The sequence below is a fragment of the Tetrao urogallus genome (assembly GCF_951394365.1).
Source record: "Tetrao urogallus genome assembly, chromosome: 1".
NCBI lineage: Eukaryota > Metazoa > Chordata > Aves > Galliformes > Phasianidae > Tetrao > Tetrao urogallus.
The window spans coordinates 20,094,402-20,114,756 of NC_136813.1; the positions used below are offsets into that span (position 1 = coordinate 20,094,402).

Here is a 20,355-nt window from a genome sequence, read left to right on the forward strand (position 1 = left end):
AACTCCAGCCGGCACTCGGCGCGGCGCCTCCCCGCCGCCCAGCCCCGCTCCCCGCCTTCCCCGGGGCAGTGCAAGTGACGCCGCGTTCCGCCACTCCGGCGGCAGCCCCGGGGCGCGGGGCCGGACGCGGGGCGAGCTCAGCCTATGGCGGCGCAGCCGGGGCGGGACATCGCCGCCCTCCTGAGCGCAACCCGCGGCGGGGCGGGGCGGGGCGGGGCAAGGTGGGACGGGGCGCACGGCTGCCTGGGGGTTCGCCCCGCCCCGCCCCGCCCCGCCGCGCCTCCACTCCCTCCCCGCCCCCTCTGCTCCTGATCCTCGCTGCCGTCTGCGCCTGCTCGCTCCGCCCCGAGGAGCTGGGCTGAGAGCAGGAATGGCGCCGGCATCAGCGTGACAAGCCGTGCAGCAGTCCGCTATGGAGGAGGATCCGGAGCTGGAGAGGTGAGGGGCGGCCGCACTGTGCAGAGGGTCGGGCCACGGCTTCTCCTTGGCGCTGGGCTGCGCTGTGGGGTTGCGGGGCCTCGGGCCCGGCCCGGTGTCGGCTCCTGGCCTGCAGGGCTCGGCGTGAGCGGCCTGCGCGCTGCTCTGAGCCCTGAGCCTTGAGCCTTGAGCTCTTGAGCTGGACGATAGCGTACATCTCTGCGTAATTGTTCCTATAAGCGTTCCTCTGGTGTTACTTAGAGGCGAGAGTGAAAGATCTTATAAATGGGTAGTTAAAGTTATTTGGTTAATGAAAAGAGGTTGGGGTTTTTGCAAACAGCTGCGTGGAACTGTTACAGCGAGGTGATCCCATGGTTCTGTCTCATAACTTCTAAGGGATGTATCTGAGAGTGCTGGTGGGAAGGCCTGACAAAAAGGACATGGGAGTGCTGCTGGATGACAAGCTGGACATGAGCTGGACATGGCTGCCTTTGCTGCCCAGAGAGCCAACTGTATCCTGGGCTGCATCCAAAGCAGTGTGGCCAGCAGGCCAAGGGAGTGATCCTGCCCCTCTGCTCTGCACTGGTGAGGCCGCACCTGGAGTACTGCATGCAGATGTGGAGTCCTCAGTACAGGAGAGACAAAGAGCTGTTGGAGTGCATCCAGACAAGGGCTACAAAAATGATCCAAGGGATGGAACAGCTCCCTATGAGGACAGGCTGAGAGAGCTGGGGCTGTTCAGCCTGGAGAAGAGAAGGCTGTGGGGAGACCTGAGAGTGGCCTTTCAGTATCTGAAGGAGGGCTGTAAGAAAGAAGGGGAGAGACTTTAGCAGTCTGTTGCAGTAGGACAAGGGGACATGGTTTCAAAGTAAAAGAGCTGACATACAGACTGGATGTAAGGAAGAAGTTCTTTTACAATCACTGTGGTAAGGCACTGGCGCAGGTTGCTCTGAGAGGTGCTGGATGCTCTGTCCCTGGAAGCATTCAAGGCCAGGCTCGATAGGGCTCTGTTCAACCCAATATAGCGCTAGGTGTCCCTGTTTATTTCATGGGGGTTGGAGCAGGTGGCCTTAAGGGTCTCTTCGAATGGAAGTGATTCTATGTTAAGTCACTTCTTTCTGCTTAGATCTGGCACATTTTTGAAATTAGATACATGTGATGCCACTGGTGGTGGCAAGGATAGAGAGTGTAATGCTTTCCAAGAAGCCTTTAATTCTTGGTAAGGCACTTCTTTACTCAGATCATCAGTTTAAATATTAAAGCTTCTTTTTATATAGGCATGAATGCTGTTTTTGTTTGTGCCACTCCAAGCACTTTTTGCTTGCGGACAGTATTTTGTACTTCCAGTGCTTAAAGGGAGCTTATAAGCAGGAGGGAGACCAACTTCTTACACAGGCAGGTAGTGGTAGGACAGTGGGGAGCAGTTTTAAACTAAAAGAGCAAAGACTTAGGTCAGAGGTTAGGAGGACATTCTTTACTCAGAGTGTGGTGAGGCACTGGCATAGGCTGCCTAGAGGAACTGTTGGTGCCCCATCCCTGAGGAGCTCAAGGCCAGGCTGGATGGGACCCTGGCCAGTCTGAGCTGGTGGGAGGCAGCTGGCCCTTGGCAGGGAGGTTAAACTAGATGGGATTAAAGGTCCCTTCCAACCCAAGCCATTCTGTGATTCTTTGACTCTCCGCTGCCTGCCTTCTGCTGCTGCTGTGGTGGGGACTTGTGTCCCCATACAGTGGTTAAAACAGTCTGCCCTCTATTCTAGGAACCCCTTCTGGAATTCCATCCTGCTTCAGACTGCTTTGGGACCCACTGTTTTTTCCATGGCAGCGTGTTGGAAAATGGGCATGGAATGATGGAGTCATGAGGCTGTGTTGTAGAGCTGTAACTGTTTTTGCATGTGTTTTTTCAGGTCTGAAGTGAATTTTGTTTCCTAGCATTCCAGACTGGAATCTGCTAAGAGAAGCAGACTCTGCTACTTGTTTGTAATTGTTTAGGAAGAGTCTTCATCCAGCTTGTCCTGTTCTGTCCCTACTGCCCTGTTTTTGTGTGTCTGACTCATGCTTCATCTTGTGTCTGAGGCTTTCTTCACATCAGTAGAAGTGGGAGTCACTGCAGAAGGGGAATGCTGACCTGCAGGTTACTGTGCAGCTGTTGCATACTATGGATTTAAAAAATGAGGTAGTCTTAAAATCAGTAAAGTATTACTGTTCACTGCGTTTTACTGAGTTATTTCCCATTTCACCCAATAACCTTTGTTGGAAAATTGAGCTGGTGTTTTTTCCTCTGAACTTTTCTGGTATGTCAGTGCAGATCCAGACTGTAAGCCAGAGGTATCTTGTGATCCCAAAGTAATCCTGGCATAAATTCTGTTAGTGTGTAATGATAATGTTAAGGTATATGACCCAATAGGCAGTACTGTAAAGAAAACCCTTACAAATCAGCTACCAGGAACTGTCTGTTTCTGCTGCAAGCATGTGTACTTGCTTTTGCTACTTAATTTCTACTAAATATCCCCACCTCTTTTTTTTTTTCCCCTTCCTAAATGGTGTTTGTGCTTGGTGTCTGTGTTGGAAGCACAGAAAAAAATGAGGTTCCCCTGGCAGTGTAAAGGCAGAGATTTTATTTTACCATGTATCCAAATTGTTCCACAGTGAAGTCTTTCTCTCACTAGATACAAATATTTCAGAATCTTATTAGAATTGCCTACCATGCCTGCTTGGAGCATCATCTTGGAAGTAAGTGTTTCCTAAAGAAGATACTGTTCTGAGTTCCAAGAAAGACCATTACTGGGTTTTGTAACAAGAGGCCTCTTGTTGAGTTGAGAATTGATAGCCTACTATTTTGCTGCATAGATGTCCTAATTACACTCCTTAATAAGTAAGCTTTGCACCTTGGAGAAATTAATTGACATTTCTTACTATTGTTTTTAACATTTAAAATAGAAATGTCATAATTAGGTCATTATTTCCCATTTGTGCCTTATCTCCCATGGCAGAAATTGGTCTGCAAGCTGATATCATTGTTTCAGATGGAGCTGTTGAGAACATCAGCATGGAAATGTCCTGAAAATAGCACTTACGAGACTGACAAACAGAATATTTAAATAAGCTACAATCTTGATCTGTGAAAGATGAGAACATCAGCATGCCCCATGTATCCTCAAAGGCAGAGATGCTCTACATTGGCAATTTTGGTGTGTATTTGTATGTGTATTTGTATTGTGTATTTCTTTATCCTTGCTATGAATGTTCTGGCTTAGGCTTCTTTTCTGGCATCTCTTTTCATCAATAAGTGTGTGCAGACAGGACAAACTAGCTCATGGGAGTTCATTATGAACAACACTGGCCTTCGTTACTGTTCCTCCATTGTAGAAAGCGTTATCTTCAGACCTTTGATTAACTGAATTTCTGGGTGACAATTACTTGGATATAATTAGAACACCCAACATCTGTTCCTATTTCCAGCCCTACACACGACCAGAAATAAGTTACATTGTCAGCATAACACTATTTTGAGTATACTGATTTTAAAAAGAGCCCTGTTGCTTTCTATGGATCTTGCAGCTCTCTGCCAGGACCAGGAGTCCAGCAGGTAGGTCTGAGCATTCAGTGATGTGGGGGTCCAGCAGCGAAGCAGCCTGCCCTTTCAGGTTATGGTATAGACTGCAAGCAGTCAGTGATGCTCTGAAGGTCTTTGGTAGAGCTGCATGTGGTAAGATATCCCTTCTCTTACTTCAGGAGCTGTTGAATGCCAGTATTGCCTTTCTGCTTGCATGTCTGTGTGTTTCAGTAGTCAATCGTGTGGTGTGAAGCAATTCCACTAAATACATTGCCGTTGCAGTTCTTTGAGATCTCCAATAAGACAATGGCATAAGCATCAATGGCAGGGTTAGTTAACTTGTGTGCTTGCAGAGGCCTAACGGCAGCAGGAGGCTTTATACACAGCTCTGCTCCAGCTCCCCTACCCCTGGTGCCACCAGCTCCCAGTGGCCCAAGGCAATGCAGGGCACCAGGAACCCAAGGCCAAGACTGGAAGGATGAGCATCTCCTTCCTGGTGTCCCATTGCAGTGACTCGGTGCTGCAGCATCTTTGGGACTGAAGGATGTTGCTGTCTGGGATATGGGACATGTTGTAAGATGGTGAGAAGGAGCATTTCAAGGTTGCACAAGGCTTATTATGGGATGTTTAGGGAAGAAACCAAAGTTTGGGAAAGGGGTTGATATAGGTGATTCAGGGAGGAGTGGAAAAATAAATGAGTAAGGGAATAAAAAGGACTGGTCATCTGTGAACAGGCTGCTGGTAGTTACACGTGCTTGGTCGTGCCCTATGCTTGAACAGCACAGTCTGTCCTGCCTGAAATTCCTTTCCAGCGCTTTCCTGGTTGAGGACTCTGTTCTATGGGGCTGTGAGTGCAGTACCTGGAGTCAGAGCAGGGTTGGAGGGACCTCGTGTCTGTGGTGCCAGCAGCTGTGTTGGAACCAAGAGCTGGTGGGTTGCTGCCAGCACCTGGGGAGGCTGGAGTGGGTGACACTGGATGGTAGCCACTGCAGTGAGAAAGGGCCCACATGCCTGCAGTGTATGTATGTGCCTGCTGGGCACAGATTTTCAGCTTTGCTGCAAGTTGGATTTGGGGCACAGAGCTGTGAGGCTCTCCCAGGCTGTTGGACCTAGCATGATGTATTTTCCCCTTACAGTTTTGTCTATAATTAAAAGCATTTGATAGTCTCTAGTTATGTGGTGTTTTCATCGCCTGTAGCTGTAGTTCATATTTCAGTTTATAAGTTTGCTTTTTCAGAAGAATGATGAAGCCCAGTCCCTGAATGAAGAATAGAAAACAGGTGTAATTTTGCCTGACTTTGAAGCTTAATATTCTCCCATTCTTAGGACATGTGTACTTTATAATGCAAATTGTTAGAGTTTGTGAGGTGGAAGCTTTGCCTGTGGCCTTGGAATATAGATGACAAAGTCTCATCCTTCAGAAATGTAAATAGATCTTGGACAATACTCATGAAGATATAAAGCATTTGTACACCTGCACTCTCATGCTACTGTATTGTTTAGCAAAATGTGATTGCTCAAAAAGAACTGCCACAAGTTCAAAGTAGTGCTTGCTATCCTTGCTATGAAAGGTGCCAGAATGATTACTGTGCTCTTAAATATGCTCCTGCCTTTCGTTTTCCACTCCTGATTTCCATCCCTTTATTTTCTTCTCGTGTGAAAGCTGTGTGCTTGGAGCTGAATCTGCCGGCTGCAGGAATGCTTCAGTTGTAACCAAGCTGTAAAAATGAAGAAGGCAAGGAATGCTGAGTCCCAAGAGGCCTTTAAAAGCAAAGTACAAACCCTGTTTGCATAGCTTTTAACTTATTTATGCAGAGAATAAGTTCAGTGAGTTCAGTGAGTGGAAACGCATCATTTCAAAGATGATCTGAGCATTTTTTCCCTTGGTCTGTGCACATCAGAAGGTCTTTGTAAAGATGCAGTGATTAGGCATAATAATAATAGTAAAAGTCAGTATTATGCCATAACTTCTGTTACAGCTGAAGATGTTGACTTCAGGTTGCTGAGGCAGATGCCAAGTCAGTCTGATCTGTGATATAAACATTGCAAAGTAGTATCTCATATGGCTTATAATTCCTACCCAAGTTAATAGAATTGATGTCATTAGTATTAGTTTATTCTGATGTTTCCACTAAAGCTGAACTGCAGCTGTTTAAAATATTTATGTGTGTGTTTTATTACTGTTTTATGGCTGAAATGCTTTGGTTTATGATTTTTTAAATAAAATAATGGCAGATATAGAGGCTTTTAATCTGACAGCTATACAGATTTCTTACAATCACAACATCTGGCAGCTACAGTGGTAACAGTGAGGAGCTTTTTTCAAATTCTTTCCTGCCCTTTGTCTGGTGCTTCTGTTTGAAGGCTCAGGACAGGCTTTCAGAGGCCGCGTGCTCCTGCTGTGCTCCCTCTGAGCCAGTTCATGCTGCTCAGGTGGTAAATTCTAAGTCTGGAGAGAAAAATGCATTTTGCCTTGACTTCACAAAGTGTGTGACATCTGCTACATTTTGGTGGCTGAGCCTGCGTTTCTTACAGTTCTTGCAGTACTGGGGCATTGCAGTGCCACGTCTCTCTGCTCTTGCCTGGGAATGCCGCTGTACCTGGCTAGGTTGAGAGGGCAGTGCTGCATCTAGGTGCACATAACTCTGACACAACAGCTTACTGTGCTGATACTCCATTTCCTTGAGTGAGCAGATGCGCTGAATGTTGTGGTGAAATATGTGCTTAAAAATGGACTTGAAGTACCCCAAGCACAGCTGCTGCTCAGATCATACTGATAACCTTGGAGGCAATTCTGTGAGAGACCTTAAGCCAATGTGCCATTAATAGATGAGTGAATGGACAAATAACACGACAGTTCTTGGTGCATTTCCCTGCTGTTGTTTCTGTGGGCTCTTTATTTTGCAAACCCTTCAAATGCAAGTTGTAGTCTGTGAGTATCTGTGTATCTGCCTGGCATAGATCTCTTTTTTTGGATGGAATTGTTTCCCCTTGAAATGAAGGACTATTCAGACAGATAGGTTGGTCAAGGATTATTTCTATGCTCTTTGAGGATCGATGGCAGATTCCAGAAGTTTGTGTAGAAATCTTCAGTTAAAATGCTACTTGTTGTAAATTGCTCTAAAGTCAGGAAATACCTCAATGACAGATTGCTGTAAGTGTAAAATTTGACAACTCTGCTTGTGGTTCTGCACAGGTAGCTGTACTAAGAGTGGCTGTATCTTGGTGCATGTTACTCTGTACCCATTTAGCACCAGTTTGTTTTCTCTTACCAGGAAAAAGCAAAACATGACCAAAAGCAATACAGAAGAAAACGTGTATGTGCATATAAAATGTCACCAACCAGTCCTAATGAATGGAGTTGGGAAAACTTATGTTAGGACCATAGCAAACTGAAGAGGGATAGACTTTGACTGACTGCTGTGTGGCTGCATCAAGTTTTTTTGTTAGGTACTGAAGGAAATGTGTTACTATTTAGTTTTAATTCCTATGCATTTTATTTCATTCACCTGCAGTGTATGCAATTAAAGCTAAGACCTTTTGTGTTTTCTGTGCAGACTTCAGTAACCTAAATGGTAACAAACAACTGTGTTAGATGTTTAAAGCCCTGCAATATTTCCTCACATAGACCTGCCATAGAAGCTGCTTGCTTTTTGTCTTGGCTCTGCTGCTTCTGTTAGATGATGAGCCTTGAATTGTCTAATCTCAGTTTTGGTTTGACATCAGAAATTATACTCAGGGTTTTTTCTTTTTTGTAATCTGTTACAGCAAAGCAGCAGAATCCTAGGATGCTGCGAGTGCCGTAACATCGTGTTAGGGCATGGATTCTTTGCACCTTGAGTTGAAGGCTCAAGAACTCGCACCTTTCTTTTCTTGCACTAGGTGAATGGTGATGCTCTTGGTTGCCTTGATGCCAACGGCCATTCTGCCACACTACAGCTGGGAGAGCTGAGCAGTACATACCCTCTCAGTTACCTCCTGCTTTTAATTCCTTGAGCCTTCAGTCCTACCCATATCAGTGCTGCTGATGCTTAGCTTCATGTTGTGAGTTATAGCCAGGTGCATAGCTCTCCTATTCTGTCTAACAGTTCTCACTGGGTGGCATCTATATTGCTTACAGTTAACTAACCCAACTGTTAGCTTATGCATCCAATTTATGAAATAAATGACTCATTTTATCTCCTTATTGGCTTTCCCATTAACTTCAACCATGTACTGTTGAACAGTTATTAAAGTTTTATTTGAAATTGAAATTAACGTGTAAAGAAAACTGAAAAGATTGACACTGCAGGAATTAGCTACAACTTGAGTAAGTTGCATTCTCCAATGACTTTTTAAGTGAGCATGGTTATTTAATTGCTTTAGTGTTAATCTGGCTGGTTTGTACTGGAAGGTCTTGGTAATGTGAAGTCCTTTTTGAATGGCAGCTGTTAATAAGCAGAGATGAGCTCCTTTCTTCCACCACTGAACCACAACTGGTACAGTTTAACAACTGGTAGAAATATGTCAGCTGGCTGCTTGGTATTTTGCTGGTGTTGTCTAATTGGTTTTGAAACAGATCTGCTATGCTTGGAGGACTTGAGGAAGAAACGAAGTTGACAGCAGGGGAGAGTGTTCCCAAAAACCTTGGGGACTGCTTTTTAGAGTAGTGTACCAGTTCCATGCACTTTATTTCTACTCTTGAATTGAAATCAACGTTGCAGTTGTTGTGTTTCCAGCATTTCCTCTTTCTTCCCTGTAATGAATTAAACAAAAAAGCTTTCCACTTTATTTACGTAAGTGTGTGAAGTAGTAAGTTCTTGTTTTCCTCAAGTGGTAACTCTTCCTCTCCTCGTGTTTAGGAAGGCTGTGGAAGAGTTACTGAAGGAGGCAAAACGTGGGAGAACCAGAGCTGAAACAATGGGAGCGATGGGCTGGTAAGTTGTGCCAAAGGAAGTGAATGACTGATGCCAAAATAGATTTTGTATTTAATGGGTGACAGAAGTCTTTGTGTTTTAATTTGCATCATGTTTAAATATTTTCTTCACCCAGGTATTAATTTGTCTGGGCAAAATTAGAGCCCCAATAATAAAGAAGCCGAAGAAAATTCTGCCAGCATAAAATTGCTTGGCTGAATGTGTTGAAGGCAAAGTAATTGGAGAGCTGGGTGTCGCATCTGGAGTGGTATTGCCTTACTACCGTAGATTGAATTATGTTGTGAAGTTTAGATCAGAACTCTATGAGTCTTTATGCATATGAATATATCTATATATATGTTACTTTCATACTGGCCGTATGTTACTTGGTTGGATCCTGCTTAAATTAAAAACATTGATAGCACAGAAAAAGAAGCCTTAGCCTCAAACACTAAAAATAATAAATTATCCTCTAGCAGAGAATCCATGTATAAATTTCAGCTAAAAATGAACTGAATCTATAACCTGGCTTTTGGAAGGAGACCTTTTATTATAAGTACTAAAAAAATCTATAACGCTGAGGCTAAGTTGTATAGCAAGTGGGGAAAAAAGGTATCAGTATTTAAATCCGACGTGAAATATGATGGTAGATCTCCAGTGCAATATTTCAGGTTTTACAGGTAGATTATAATGGAATATAATGAATATAATTGCAATGAAAGAAAAAATAACATGGTGAAAAGAGTCATTCATCTTAAAATAATGTATCTGACTTTGATAAGAGGCTGGCTGTTGGATCTAGGGATGTTCACACAAGCAATACGCCAATTGAGTGTGGTAAACTCATTTGTAGATAAGGTCTGGCTTCCTCTACCAACAGCATTACAAGATAAGCCTGTGCTGGTTGTGAATTTCTTGGCTGATTTCTTAGCTATGTTTGTTTTAGCAGCTCTGAAGAGATGAAAATTGTCTTGCTCAAAAAAGACAATCCTTTATGTTTTCTAGACAAATTTTGTGTGTGTGTATTTTACCCAATATTTCTGCTAGGGATGCAATTTACACCCTTTATAGGAGAATAATTAAATTGATTTAATCCCCCAGAGTGGCTACAGTTTTTCTAACGCAATGTGCTTGTTCTCTGTGAGCTTTGCCAATTTACCAGGTAAACCTATGCAGATAATTAGCGCTATAAAGTGTTGTATGCACCCAAACATTTGCAAGTTAATTCCAGATGTGGAGGATTTCTTCTGGAAGATACTCTGGCATCCCTCCCTGACTTTGCTACAGTTTGTGCAGCCTGGAATATCTTCCTGGAGTGTGCGTGGGCCTCTTCTCCTGGCTATTTCTTATTCCTTGTCTGTGGGAGAGCAGAGGTCCCGCACAGCTATGGTTATTGGCACAGGGGGGTTAACATGTGGCTTACAAACACCCGATGCCCAGAGGCATAGCAGAGGGTGCCCTGTTCTTTGGAGTAGCAGTTGGTTGGGCCAGAGTTGTGCTCAAGATGGAGGAGAAGAGGATTGCCACGAAGGCTTCAGAGAAAGAAAGAGGAGAGCTATTGACATGATGTTTGGCACAGTGATAACCTGAGATTGTTGAAGTAAGGATCTTTTTAACTGTGGAGAAATGTAAGAATAGCTGTACTTTACTGACTCAAACGAGGGATCCATCTCTGCATTGCCCTGTCTCCGTTAGTGACCAATAATTAGGGTCTAGGAAATGGGATAAGAATTATATGAGAAAATAGCAGTACATCCTCAGTATGCAGTTCCAGCTTCTAACAGCCTGCAGCTCAGGATATTCTGCATTGACAGGTGATATTTTTGCATATGACAATTCTCTCAAAGAGAGAAAAATCTTTGGAGACTGTACTAAGCTGAGTATTGCAGTGCAGCAAAATACCATCAGATGTAAACATCATTAAACAGTAAATCCCAAAGGGCTTCAGGGATTACATCCAGTACTGATGTATACTCTTGCAACTATAAACTACTGAAAAGAATATAGCTGGTGTTATGAGCTTTGTGGATGCTAAATGAAGTGAACATGAAAATATATGTTAAAAGACCAAATCCAGGAAAGCATAAACTGGTAGAAGCAAACAGATGAGATCATCACCAACTTGATTAAAGCACAGTCTTGATGGGTAGAACAGAAATCCTCCCTTCTTTGCCAAACTCAAAATGATTACAGGTGTGGTTCACACACGAAGACCTGTGGGATTACCTCAGTCTTTTGTCATGGGAGTCTTGGAGGAGCAATGTAGAACCCCTGGAAAGATCTACCATAAGGCCATCAATCCTGCATAGGCACTGGACAGTGGAAGTAACTGGACCTATGGAAAGAAGATTGGTTTTGCCATCTTTTCTTTGGATGAGGAGAGGCAAATGCAGCTGCTGCTCATACTTCACAGATTCCAGTTTATGTTGTTTTCAGCAGCTGTTGGATATAGGGAATTATATGTCAGTGATATTTGACAGGAATTAGTTAATAAAGGGAAGTGTGTGTCAAGGTGCTGTTCACAGAAAACTGTTGTGCATACCATTACAAAGGAATAGAGTCTCCTGGTGGGTGTTGCTGGAAGCAAAACCTTAGCCAGCAAGCCTCTGAACACTGCTTTGGGACTGCTTTCAGATCTATACAACTGTTCCATTACTGTTCACAGTGATTAATTCTCCACAGCTCAAGTACAGTGCTTAAAGAAGATCCCCAGGCATCCCTACCTAGCTTTTTGTAGTCTCCTCATATGATGTGGATAGTCAGTTGCTGTTTGATGCTTGCAATTCAAGCTCAGACATAGTGTAGCTGACAGTCAGGAGAAAGATGTGTGAAGTGATTGTCCTTCAGCCCAGCTCCAAGACAACAGTTCAGCCTTGAAAATATAGGACGGTGTTGCTGGTTATTACTTCCAGTTTGAGAATGTTTTGTCTCTGTTAGGTTGCCTCACAAGTTTTCTGTGGATAGTGTGGGTAGGTGCTGCAACCTATGTGATTCAGGTCCTGTTAGAGGGCAGGCTTGTCCCAACATGGAGATGGGCACTGACACTGAGCAAAAGCTGTATGCAGAAGAGTTACTTGACACTCGTGGATATATGTATTGGGTTTACATGGCAAGATTTTGGTGGAATGAGGTGAGGGGACTCTGAGAGTGGCCTCTGTGAGCAGAACTCAGCAGCTGCCCAATGTCAGAGGAGGAGTTCCAAGAGATCTGCCACTCGTGGGGCCCCATGCTGGAGCAGTGTGTTCCTGAAATGATAGGCTCTGTGATACAGAGCTGTGTTGGAGCTGTGCTGGAAGAGCTGCAACCTATGGGAATCCCATGCAGGATAAGAAGGATGGCATCCTGCAGAAGGGACCCTACTTGGAGTGGAGACAGAGTGACCATAAGGAGCAGCATAGGCGAGCGGTAGGGACTGACTGCTGCCCCATTCCCCTGTGCTTTTTGGTGGGAGGAGGTAGGGGAGGGTGGATGGGAGGAAGGTGGTTGTAGTTTCCTTTTTGTTCTCACTGCTCTTGTTTGTTATTGATTGCCAATAAATTAACTTCCCTTACACTGAGTCTGTTTTACTGGTGTCCTTATCTGAACCTGTGAGCTTTTTCATCACATTTTCTCCTCCTGTCCTGTTGAGGAGAGGAAGTAAGAGAGTAGTGCTGGTGCTAGGGTATCTGCTGGCCTTAAACTGCCACAACATGGGCTGCGTGAGCTCTCGATTAAGAGATCTAGCTGATTGGCTCCACACTTTACTTAAGATTGGTGGTGTGTAGGTCCATGAAAGATTTGTTCAAGAAATATTAGATGTTGTTTGTTGCTTTTATGTTCTGACTCTTGAGCATTGACTTGTTCCTTGGATGTTCTAAAGATTCTTGCTCTTAGCACTACATTATTACTAATTCTTTCAGTCATCCGTTCATATGTGCTTTCTGGCCACAGTGATTCTTGTGATGCTGTAGAACCTGCTGCTGATGTGTCTGGTTCAAACATGAGTGGACCTAATCACAGGAAAGAAAATGTGTAGGGGAAAGGAGGATCCTCTCCTGAAGATGAAGAGTAGGTAACTTAACTTTCTGTGATGCTGTTAGGATTATGTGATTTTTGAGATGAGAAAAGACATTAGAGCAGCTGTCTGGAAGTTAATGCTTGAAGAACCAGCTGGATCCAAGATGGGAAGTTAGGGACAAATAAGAGTTGGAACATTGAATCTTGAAATAGATAAATGTATTACAAAGTTGTAGAGGTTGGAAGGGACCTCTGGAAATCATGTAGTCCAACCCCATGCTAAAGCAGGCTCCCTGGATTGCACAGGAAAGCATCCAGCTGGATTTTTAATATTTCCAGAGTAGGAGGCTCCACAGCCTCTGTCTGCAGCTTATTTCTCTGCTCCGTCGCCTCTGAAGTAAAGTTGATCTTTCTTCTGTTCATATGAAGCTTCTTGTGTTCCAGTCTCTGCCCATTTCCCCTTGTGTCACTGCACACCACTGAAAAGATCTTGGCCCCATCCATTTAACTCTGGTCCTTTAATATTTGTAAGCATTAATGAGATCCTTTCTCGGTCTTATCTTCTCCATGCTGAACTGCCCCAAGTCTCTCAACCTTTCCTCATATGGAAGATGCTCCAAGGCTCCAGTCATCTTCGTGACTCTCCACTGGATTCTCTCTAGAAGTTTTCTGTCTTGAACTGGGGAGCCCAGAACTGGACACAGCACTCCTGATGTGGCCTCACCATGGCAGTGCGGAGGAGGAGAACCACCTCCCTGCACCTGCTGGCCACACTCTTTGTAATGCACCCCAGGATCCCATTTGCCTTCTTGGCCAAAGGGCCACACTGCTGGCTCATGGCCAACCTGCTTCCCAACAGAACACCCAGGTCCTTCTCTGCAGAACTCCTTTTCAGCAGGTCAGACCCCAACCTGTGCTGATGCATGCAGATATTCTTGATTCATCAGAGGATGATTGACACAGACAGGGTATCCTACACTGCTATATCTGGGGATTTGCATTGTGTGTCTTCAGGTAGAATCAAGCTATAAGCTCAGATTTTCTTACAGGTTTTGTCAATGCTATGTATGTAATTCATAAGCTTCCTAACAGCAGTGGAGTTAGGTCTCATTTTAAGGGCTTTTTTCACTTTGAGAATGTCAGTCAAAATACTGCAAAAGTGACTATGGGGACACGTTCTGGAGACTAATTTTAATTTCTTTTTCTTCTGGTGTATGGAACTGTTCTTCAAGGATCCTGGCATCAAGTGAATTAAGGCTGAACTGGCTTCCTAAAATAAGATATGGAAAACAGGATATTTTGGGATGGCTTGTTCAGCTCTGCGTTGTCAGAACAGATGAAATTGTAACAAGTAGATAAATGTTGGAAGCATTAAATTATTTTTAGCTCTCTTTCTTGCAGAGTACTCCTGAGATTAGTTTCATGCCTATATATAGCTTTCTGCCCAACCAATACCTAATCAGTTGGCCAGAAACATTGCAGAATGTGAAATAATAAGAATAAGAAAGATTTGAGGGCATAGGAACGGAGATACGCTATGTTACATCTTGTCTTTGAATGAGTGTTGTGTCATTATGCAGGAACACTGCGATGTGATTCCACAGCATCTTTTTCATTGGATATGAAGAGGTGAAGGAATGAGGCACAGATGGACATTGTGACATAAGTATTTTAAACTGTTATGATCAGAGCACAGGTTCCCATGCAAAGTCCTGCCAGGTGCATCTGGCTGCCAAGACCATATGTAAGAGTTTGCACTGTGGTTCCAGGCAGCCTCTTTTGTGAGATCCCTTGTGAAAGCACAGCAGCCTAGATTACTTGCTTTGGAAAACTGCTCTGGTAGAACAACCTCCAGCTGCTTTTTGTGCCTTCAGTCATTATTCTTTTAAATACTGTATTTTCCATGGTAATTTGGAAGCGGTAGTAATGTTTCTCTAAGTTCATGCATAAAAAACTGTTTCCTTGAAAGATCTGATGATCTGATCTGTATACTGAGGCTGACTGTGCCAAGCCTGTTTGACATGTTCTGTTACACAGCAGAAGGGAGACTGGCAGTGTACTTCAGCATCTTAAGCAGCGTTAGTGAGTTTTACTGAAAAGAAGCCATAATGTACACTTGTGTACTGAACTACTGTGCTAAACTTGATGGCAGGCATTGGCTGAAAAGTAAGATGATTATTAAATAGAAGTTGACTGAAAACATCAAAAGGAAGAGTAAGAATTGATGTATGTATGGAAGGATGGTTTGTGTCTCTTTTTCTTGCTTAAACTGTGAAGTTGCCATTTCATCACTGCATAGCAGAGAAATGTGGGGGGATGTAAGACTTGTCTTTGGAGGGAGATGGGATTCTTTGTGTAAATACAGCAGGTAAACTGTTACACTGAATGAATGCTTTGCTGCAAAACTGAGTCTGTTTTGTAAACTAGATTGCTTTAAAATTGTAGTGTGCGTTCATGGTCATGCCTGCAGTTCTGCTTCAGGCAAGCTTGAGTTAGGCACCTTAATGCTCTTTTAACGCCTTTATTTACTTATTCGAAGCTTTTGCAGTTTGTTCTGTGGCACAGTTCATAGCCAGGAGATTGTGATCCACCATGCATAGGCTGCGCTTTCTTCCCGATACTTCATAATTTACATGGAGGGCAAAGCTGTTGCATTGAGCACTGCAGGAACAGAAGTGCAGCAAGCCAAAGGCTTGTCTTCAGGAGTGTGCTAATAGGAGTATTCTACAGTTTTCTTACCTTCAGAAATGCTCTAAAGGACATGAGTGAGTTAATAATACAGTTCTTTTTGAATTTTCACCATTACGTATATGGCGTATATATATGTAAACATTTTGGACTTATGAGTGTGCATGTGTAGTGTTTCTCATATGCCATAATCTCATTTATTTTCAAGACTTAATGGCAGAGTACGTTTTGTTAAAGACTGAGGTCAGTGAAACTGATGTTTCTCTTCAGTGCCATGACTTACTGCTGCTCCATGAAAACCCAGGGGCTCGTTCTTTATCACTGTGATAGTGAATTAATGGCATCTCTTAACTGACCCTGAATTCCTGCGTTTCTCATCAGTTTTCATTCTTAGTATAGCTCAGGCAGCACTCCTAGTGCCAAAAAGAAATAAATACTTCAGCAAAATGGATTTATTTAGGGCAGACTATCTCATTCTGGTGCTATATATGTTAGTGCTTAATCAATACATTGGCTTTTAAGAAAAGGAAGAGGAAAGAGACAAATGTAAAATAATTTGTACCTTAATGCATCCAAGAGAAAGCTTCTTGGTAGGAAGCATTGAGATACAGCAGTTCAGTGCTGGCATAAGACGTACAGAGGAGCTGAATGTTGGCCAGTGTTTGCGTAGCATGGCATTTTGTTTGCCATGTTCTTAGCTGACGTAGCTTGAAATGGAAACACTCTTCTACTGACAAATATTAGCTGTGTACTTGCACTCAGTAATACACCTAATACATAATGACTGTCTCCTTGGTTTACAAAATGTCTACACAAAGCATCTTAATTATTATTTTTCTTTAAGCTAGATTTGACCTCACCGTGGACTTGCAGTACTTGAAAGGAGCTTATAATCAGGAGGAAGGCCAACTTTTAGCATGGGCAGAAAATGATAGGGCAATGGGGAGCAGCTTTTACACTAAGTGAGGGGAGATTTAGATTAGATGTTGAGGGGAAATTCTTTACTCAGAGGGTGGTGAGGCACTGGCACAGACTGCCCAGAGTGCTGTGGGTACCTGGAGGTGCTGAAGGCCAGGCTGGATGGGGCCCTGGGCAGCCTGAGCTGGTGGGTGGCAGCCCTGCCCATCTGTTGGAACTAGATGATCTTTCAGGTCCCTTCCAATCCAAGGCATTTTTTCACTCTATGAAAATAATGTAGATTTATATGGATAAAATCTACAAGGCTCTAAACTAACCATGATGTCAAAATGTCAAGAAACATATAGCAGAAATGAAACAATTTGGTTGTTTAATGCATACTTCTAAAATGGCTCTAAGTTCTTTGAGGGCAAGAACAAGTAGTGCTTAATAGGCAGATCTAAAATAAATACAGTGTCCAGTTCAAAGGCATATATTCAAAGCTGTATTGTTTTCATTCCATTCTCTAAGAGATGAAAAATTGGGAATAAGTAGTGTAGAACTGATACCAGGAAGATAAATGCAGTATAGAGTATGTGTTTACTAAAACAGGCTAATAAATTATGTGCAATGAGGAAAAAAAAAAAGTTGGAAACAATGGGAGAGAATTGACTACATGTCTTTTCTATTCAAGAAAAAGAAATAAAATATTTTGTTTGGTGGTTGCTAATGTAGGTTAAAATTTGCATGCCTTCTTTATGTGTTTGATTCCTAAAGTTATTTGGATTCTTCATGCAGATGTTTCTTTTACTTTCTAAATATTTCAGATATTTCAATATTTTATTTCATCTACTACAGTCAGCATTATAGTCTTGTAAAACATTCTCATTTGACTTAGAATGTTACTAAATATTTGATTCCTAAATTGCTAAGTTAAGCACTGACAAACAAATATATTGTCACCTTACAGGCAGTGTGGTAAACATGAGCATTGCCCCATCTGCTTCCTGCTGCCTTGTGAAAATCATGGATTTTCATTGCATTGAAGTAAAATAACCTTTATTCTACAAAATAAGGTAAAGGAAGAAGGGAGACAACCTTGAGTGTATTCTTCTGTACTGAGAGTTTACACTAGGTGGCATGCAAGGAAAGCCAAAATACGAACGTGTCTTAAAGTTATTGAAGTTAAACTCTCAGTTTTGTCTCAGGATGTTTTTATCTTGTCTTTTGATTGCTTTTATATGTCTTTACAGGTTGAAATGTCCTCTTGCTGGTGCAAACAAAAGATTTCTTATTAATACCATCAAAAACACATTACCATCTCAGAAAGAACAAGACCAAGAACGTGAGCAAAAGGAAGTCAGCAAGGAGCCAGAGCCAAACAAAAGCAGGAAAGAAGAAAAACCAAGGAAACACAGAATTCACCCATACACACCCAGCTTTCAGTCCAGAAGGAGAGTCAGCTACTCTCCCCCTAGGCACCGAAGCAGGAGCCAGCACACAAAGGATAAGTATGAAAAGCGATCTAGCAAACGATGAAGAGAGGTGAATATGTGTTGTTACAAGCCAAGAATGTCATTAGACATCAGACTGCAGGGATGTTTAGGTCTTTTCAGAATGAGATTCTGTTCAGAATAGATTTTTGAACTGGTTTCTTGTGTGAGAAGTAGCTAGAGGTAGCTTTATAAAATCTTTCTTCGGGACCTTTAAGAGAAAAGTGAAGCGCAGCATAAATCTTTCAGTTCTCTGAGGACAGACATTCCCTTCCCTTTGCTCCTTTCCTCTCTCCCTTTCTGGCTAAGCTTAGGGTCTTGGTAATGGAGCATAATATGTGTGTCACTGTCTGATACAATTTATTTAGTCGTATTACCCTTTTGGAAATAAATTTAAATTAAGCTTAAGTCTATCTATAGTATAAAGCTAGCAGAACTTCTTTGCTGCTTAACCAATTGAGAAGTTTTGCTTGTTTAGATTAATTTAGCTTTACAGAATCTGGAAGAAAGGAAAATTGGTCAATGCACGTACGTACGTTTTGTATAGAATATGGGAGTTTGGTTTCTTTAGACAGTATAAAAAGAACAGATTTTAAGTGGGCAACACTAGTTTTGCTTTCCAGGAAGGACTACTAGGAAATACTGGTCTTGTGTGTTGTATATTCACAAACCTATCATTGATAATAATGAATGTTACCCCTAAAAAGCCATAAATGCAATAATTGTCTCTGTTTAGACTTCCCAGTGTAAGGAAGTAGTTTGAACAGTGTGTTGTCATGGTGCTTTCAAAACAAACCTTGAAGACAAAATGATCATGTCTCTGTCCACTGCTAAGAAGTTTCCAAGTAAGAGTGTAGAACTAGAAATGCAGAGATGTTTAAAAACAATCAAATGCTCACTTTCCAAAACTGTATGGCAATTTTTTTGTAGTACAGTTCTTAAGCTTGTGACTTTGAGCATGTACAACATACATCAGCATATTCCACGTCCTTTTTTGTTTGTTTGTTTTCCAGTAACAAACTTCTGTGTGAAATATTTTGTATTTTGGATGTTCTCAGAAGTATGTTTGTTTTGAACATAGGTTTTGGTTTCCGAGTGTGTTGACAATAAAATTTCAATTGTTCATTAAAAGTGCTTTGTGATATTTATGGTGTTTGTAAGTTTCTTAATTGAATTGGGCCTCTGTCGACTGAGAGAAATGAGCGCTGACACTTGGTGGTCCTTCAGTGTTGTGTCAGGACAAGAGTGCCACCTATAGGCACATCTATACCTTGTCTTGCTGTGCATACCTGTCCCTCTTGGAAGGATCGTGTTTCACTAGGAGATGGGGAACCCAACGTGGACATTTACCGTGTCTGAATTTTGATGTACCAGCTGAGAATTACTCTTCTGAATAATGGGAAGGTAGTTAAACTGGTCCTGAAGCCAGCTGCTGCTGCCAGGGTCAGTGCATCCAAGGAGGTGGGGTGCTTTTGAATTTGAATATAGCTATTTTCCTATATTTCCCAGAGGAAAATATAGAACTGCAGTGCTACAGGAGAAATCCCACCACCTCAGAAAATTTCTAATGACTTAAGTGGGACCAAAGAAAAAGTAGTGTCTTTGAAGAACAAAGGATTATCTTTGCTTTAAATTAACAGGTGTTGTTTGTAGTCCTTATTTTCTGGACATTGCTTTTTGTCTCCACAATTTCTTCTGAAGAGCAGCACCTACAATTCCAACCAACCTCTGCTGCAATGCCAGTGCTGGGTATGTTTGGCTATGCAGCAGCAAGTTCCTTTCCCCACTGCTCAGCATTCAGTCCGAGGATGTCCTGCAGGACAAATTTCTATCAACTTTTGCCAGTCAGGCTAATGGTGGTAACATGGTTTCCTCAGAGCCTTCCATGTGTTAGCCTTTGTATACCCATTTAGTGTAGGCCTGCTGTTAATTCTGCATCAATGTAAACTGGACTTTCAAGGTAGGGAAATTATTCATTCAAAATTAACCTGGATTGTTGATAGGCTGTGCTTTCATGGGACATAACCCAAATCAGATAGCTGAAAAATGCCTGTCTTCATTTGTGGAGGTAGTTTCTAATGCAGTGCTATTTTCTTCTCACGTAGAGAACATCTGCAAAGCGTTAATCTTTCGTAGGTTTACCCCATATATCAGTGCTTCCTTTTCCGAAAGTGCATACTGAAAACAAAAACTGTGCTGCTTCTTAACTTTCTTAAAGAAAACCTTCATCTTCTCATCACGTTTTGAAAATCAAAATTGGTATATGAAGCCAGGTTTGTATCAACTGTCTGCCCATAATATGTGACAGCACCATCACTTGTATGAAGTATGTTGAAGATAGGATTTAAAGGCTAAAGGTTGAAGCTGAACGTGGCTTTTCAAAACCTGTTACAGACTTCTCTAACTGAACACTTGT

At 42.5% G+C, this 20,355-nt stretch overlaps 1 protein-coding gene across 1 annotated transcript; it reads left to right on the forward strand.

The window, feature by feature from the left end:
• Positions 1-412: 412 nt before the first annotated feature.
• POLR1D (RNA polymerase I and III subunit D) lies at positions 413-17,985 on the forward strand (the record flags this gene model as incomplete). Its single annotated transcript, XM_079549458.1, has 3 exons — positions 413-438; positions 8,812-8,886; positions 17,700-17,985. The coding sequence occupies 3 exons, from the start codon at positions 413-415 to the stop codon at positions 17,983-17,985; spliced, it is 387 nt and encodes a 128-aa protein (XP_079405584.1).
• Between the last annotated feature and the right edge of the window lie 2,370 nt (positions 17,986-20,355).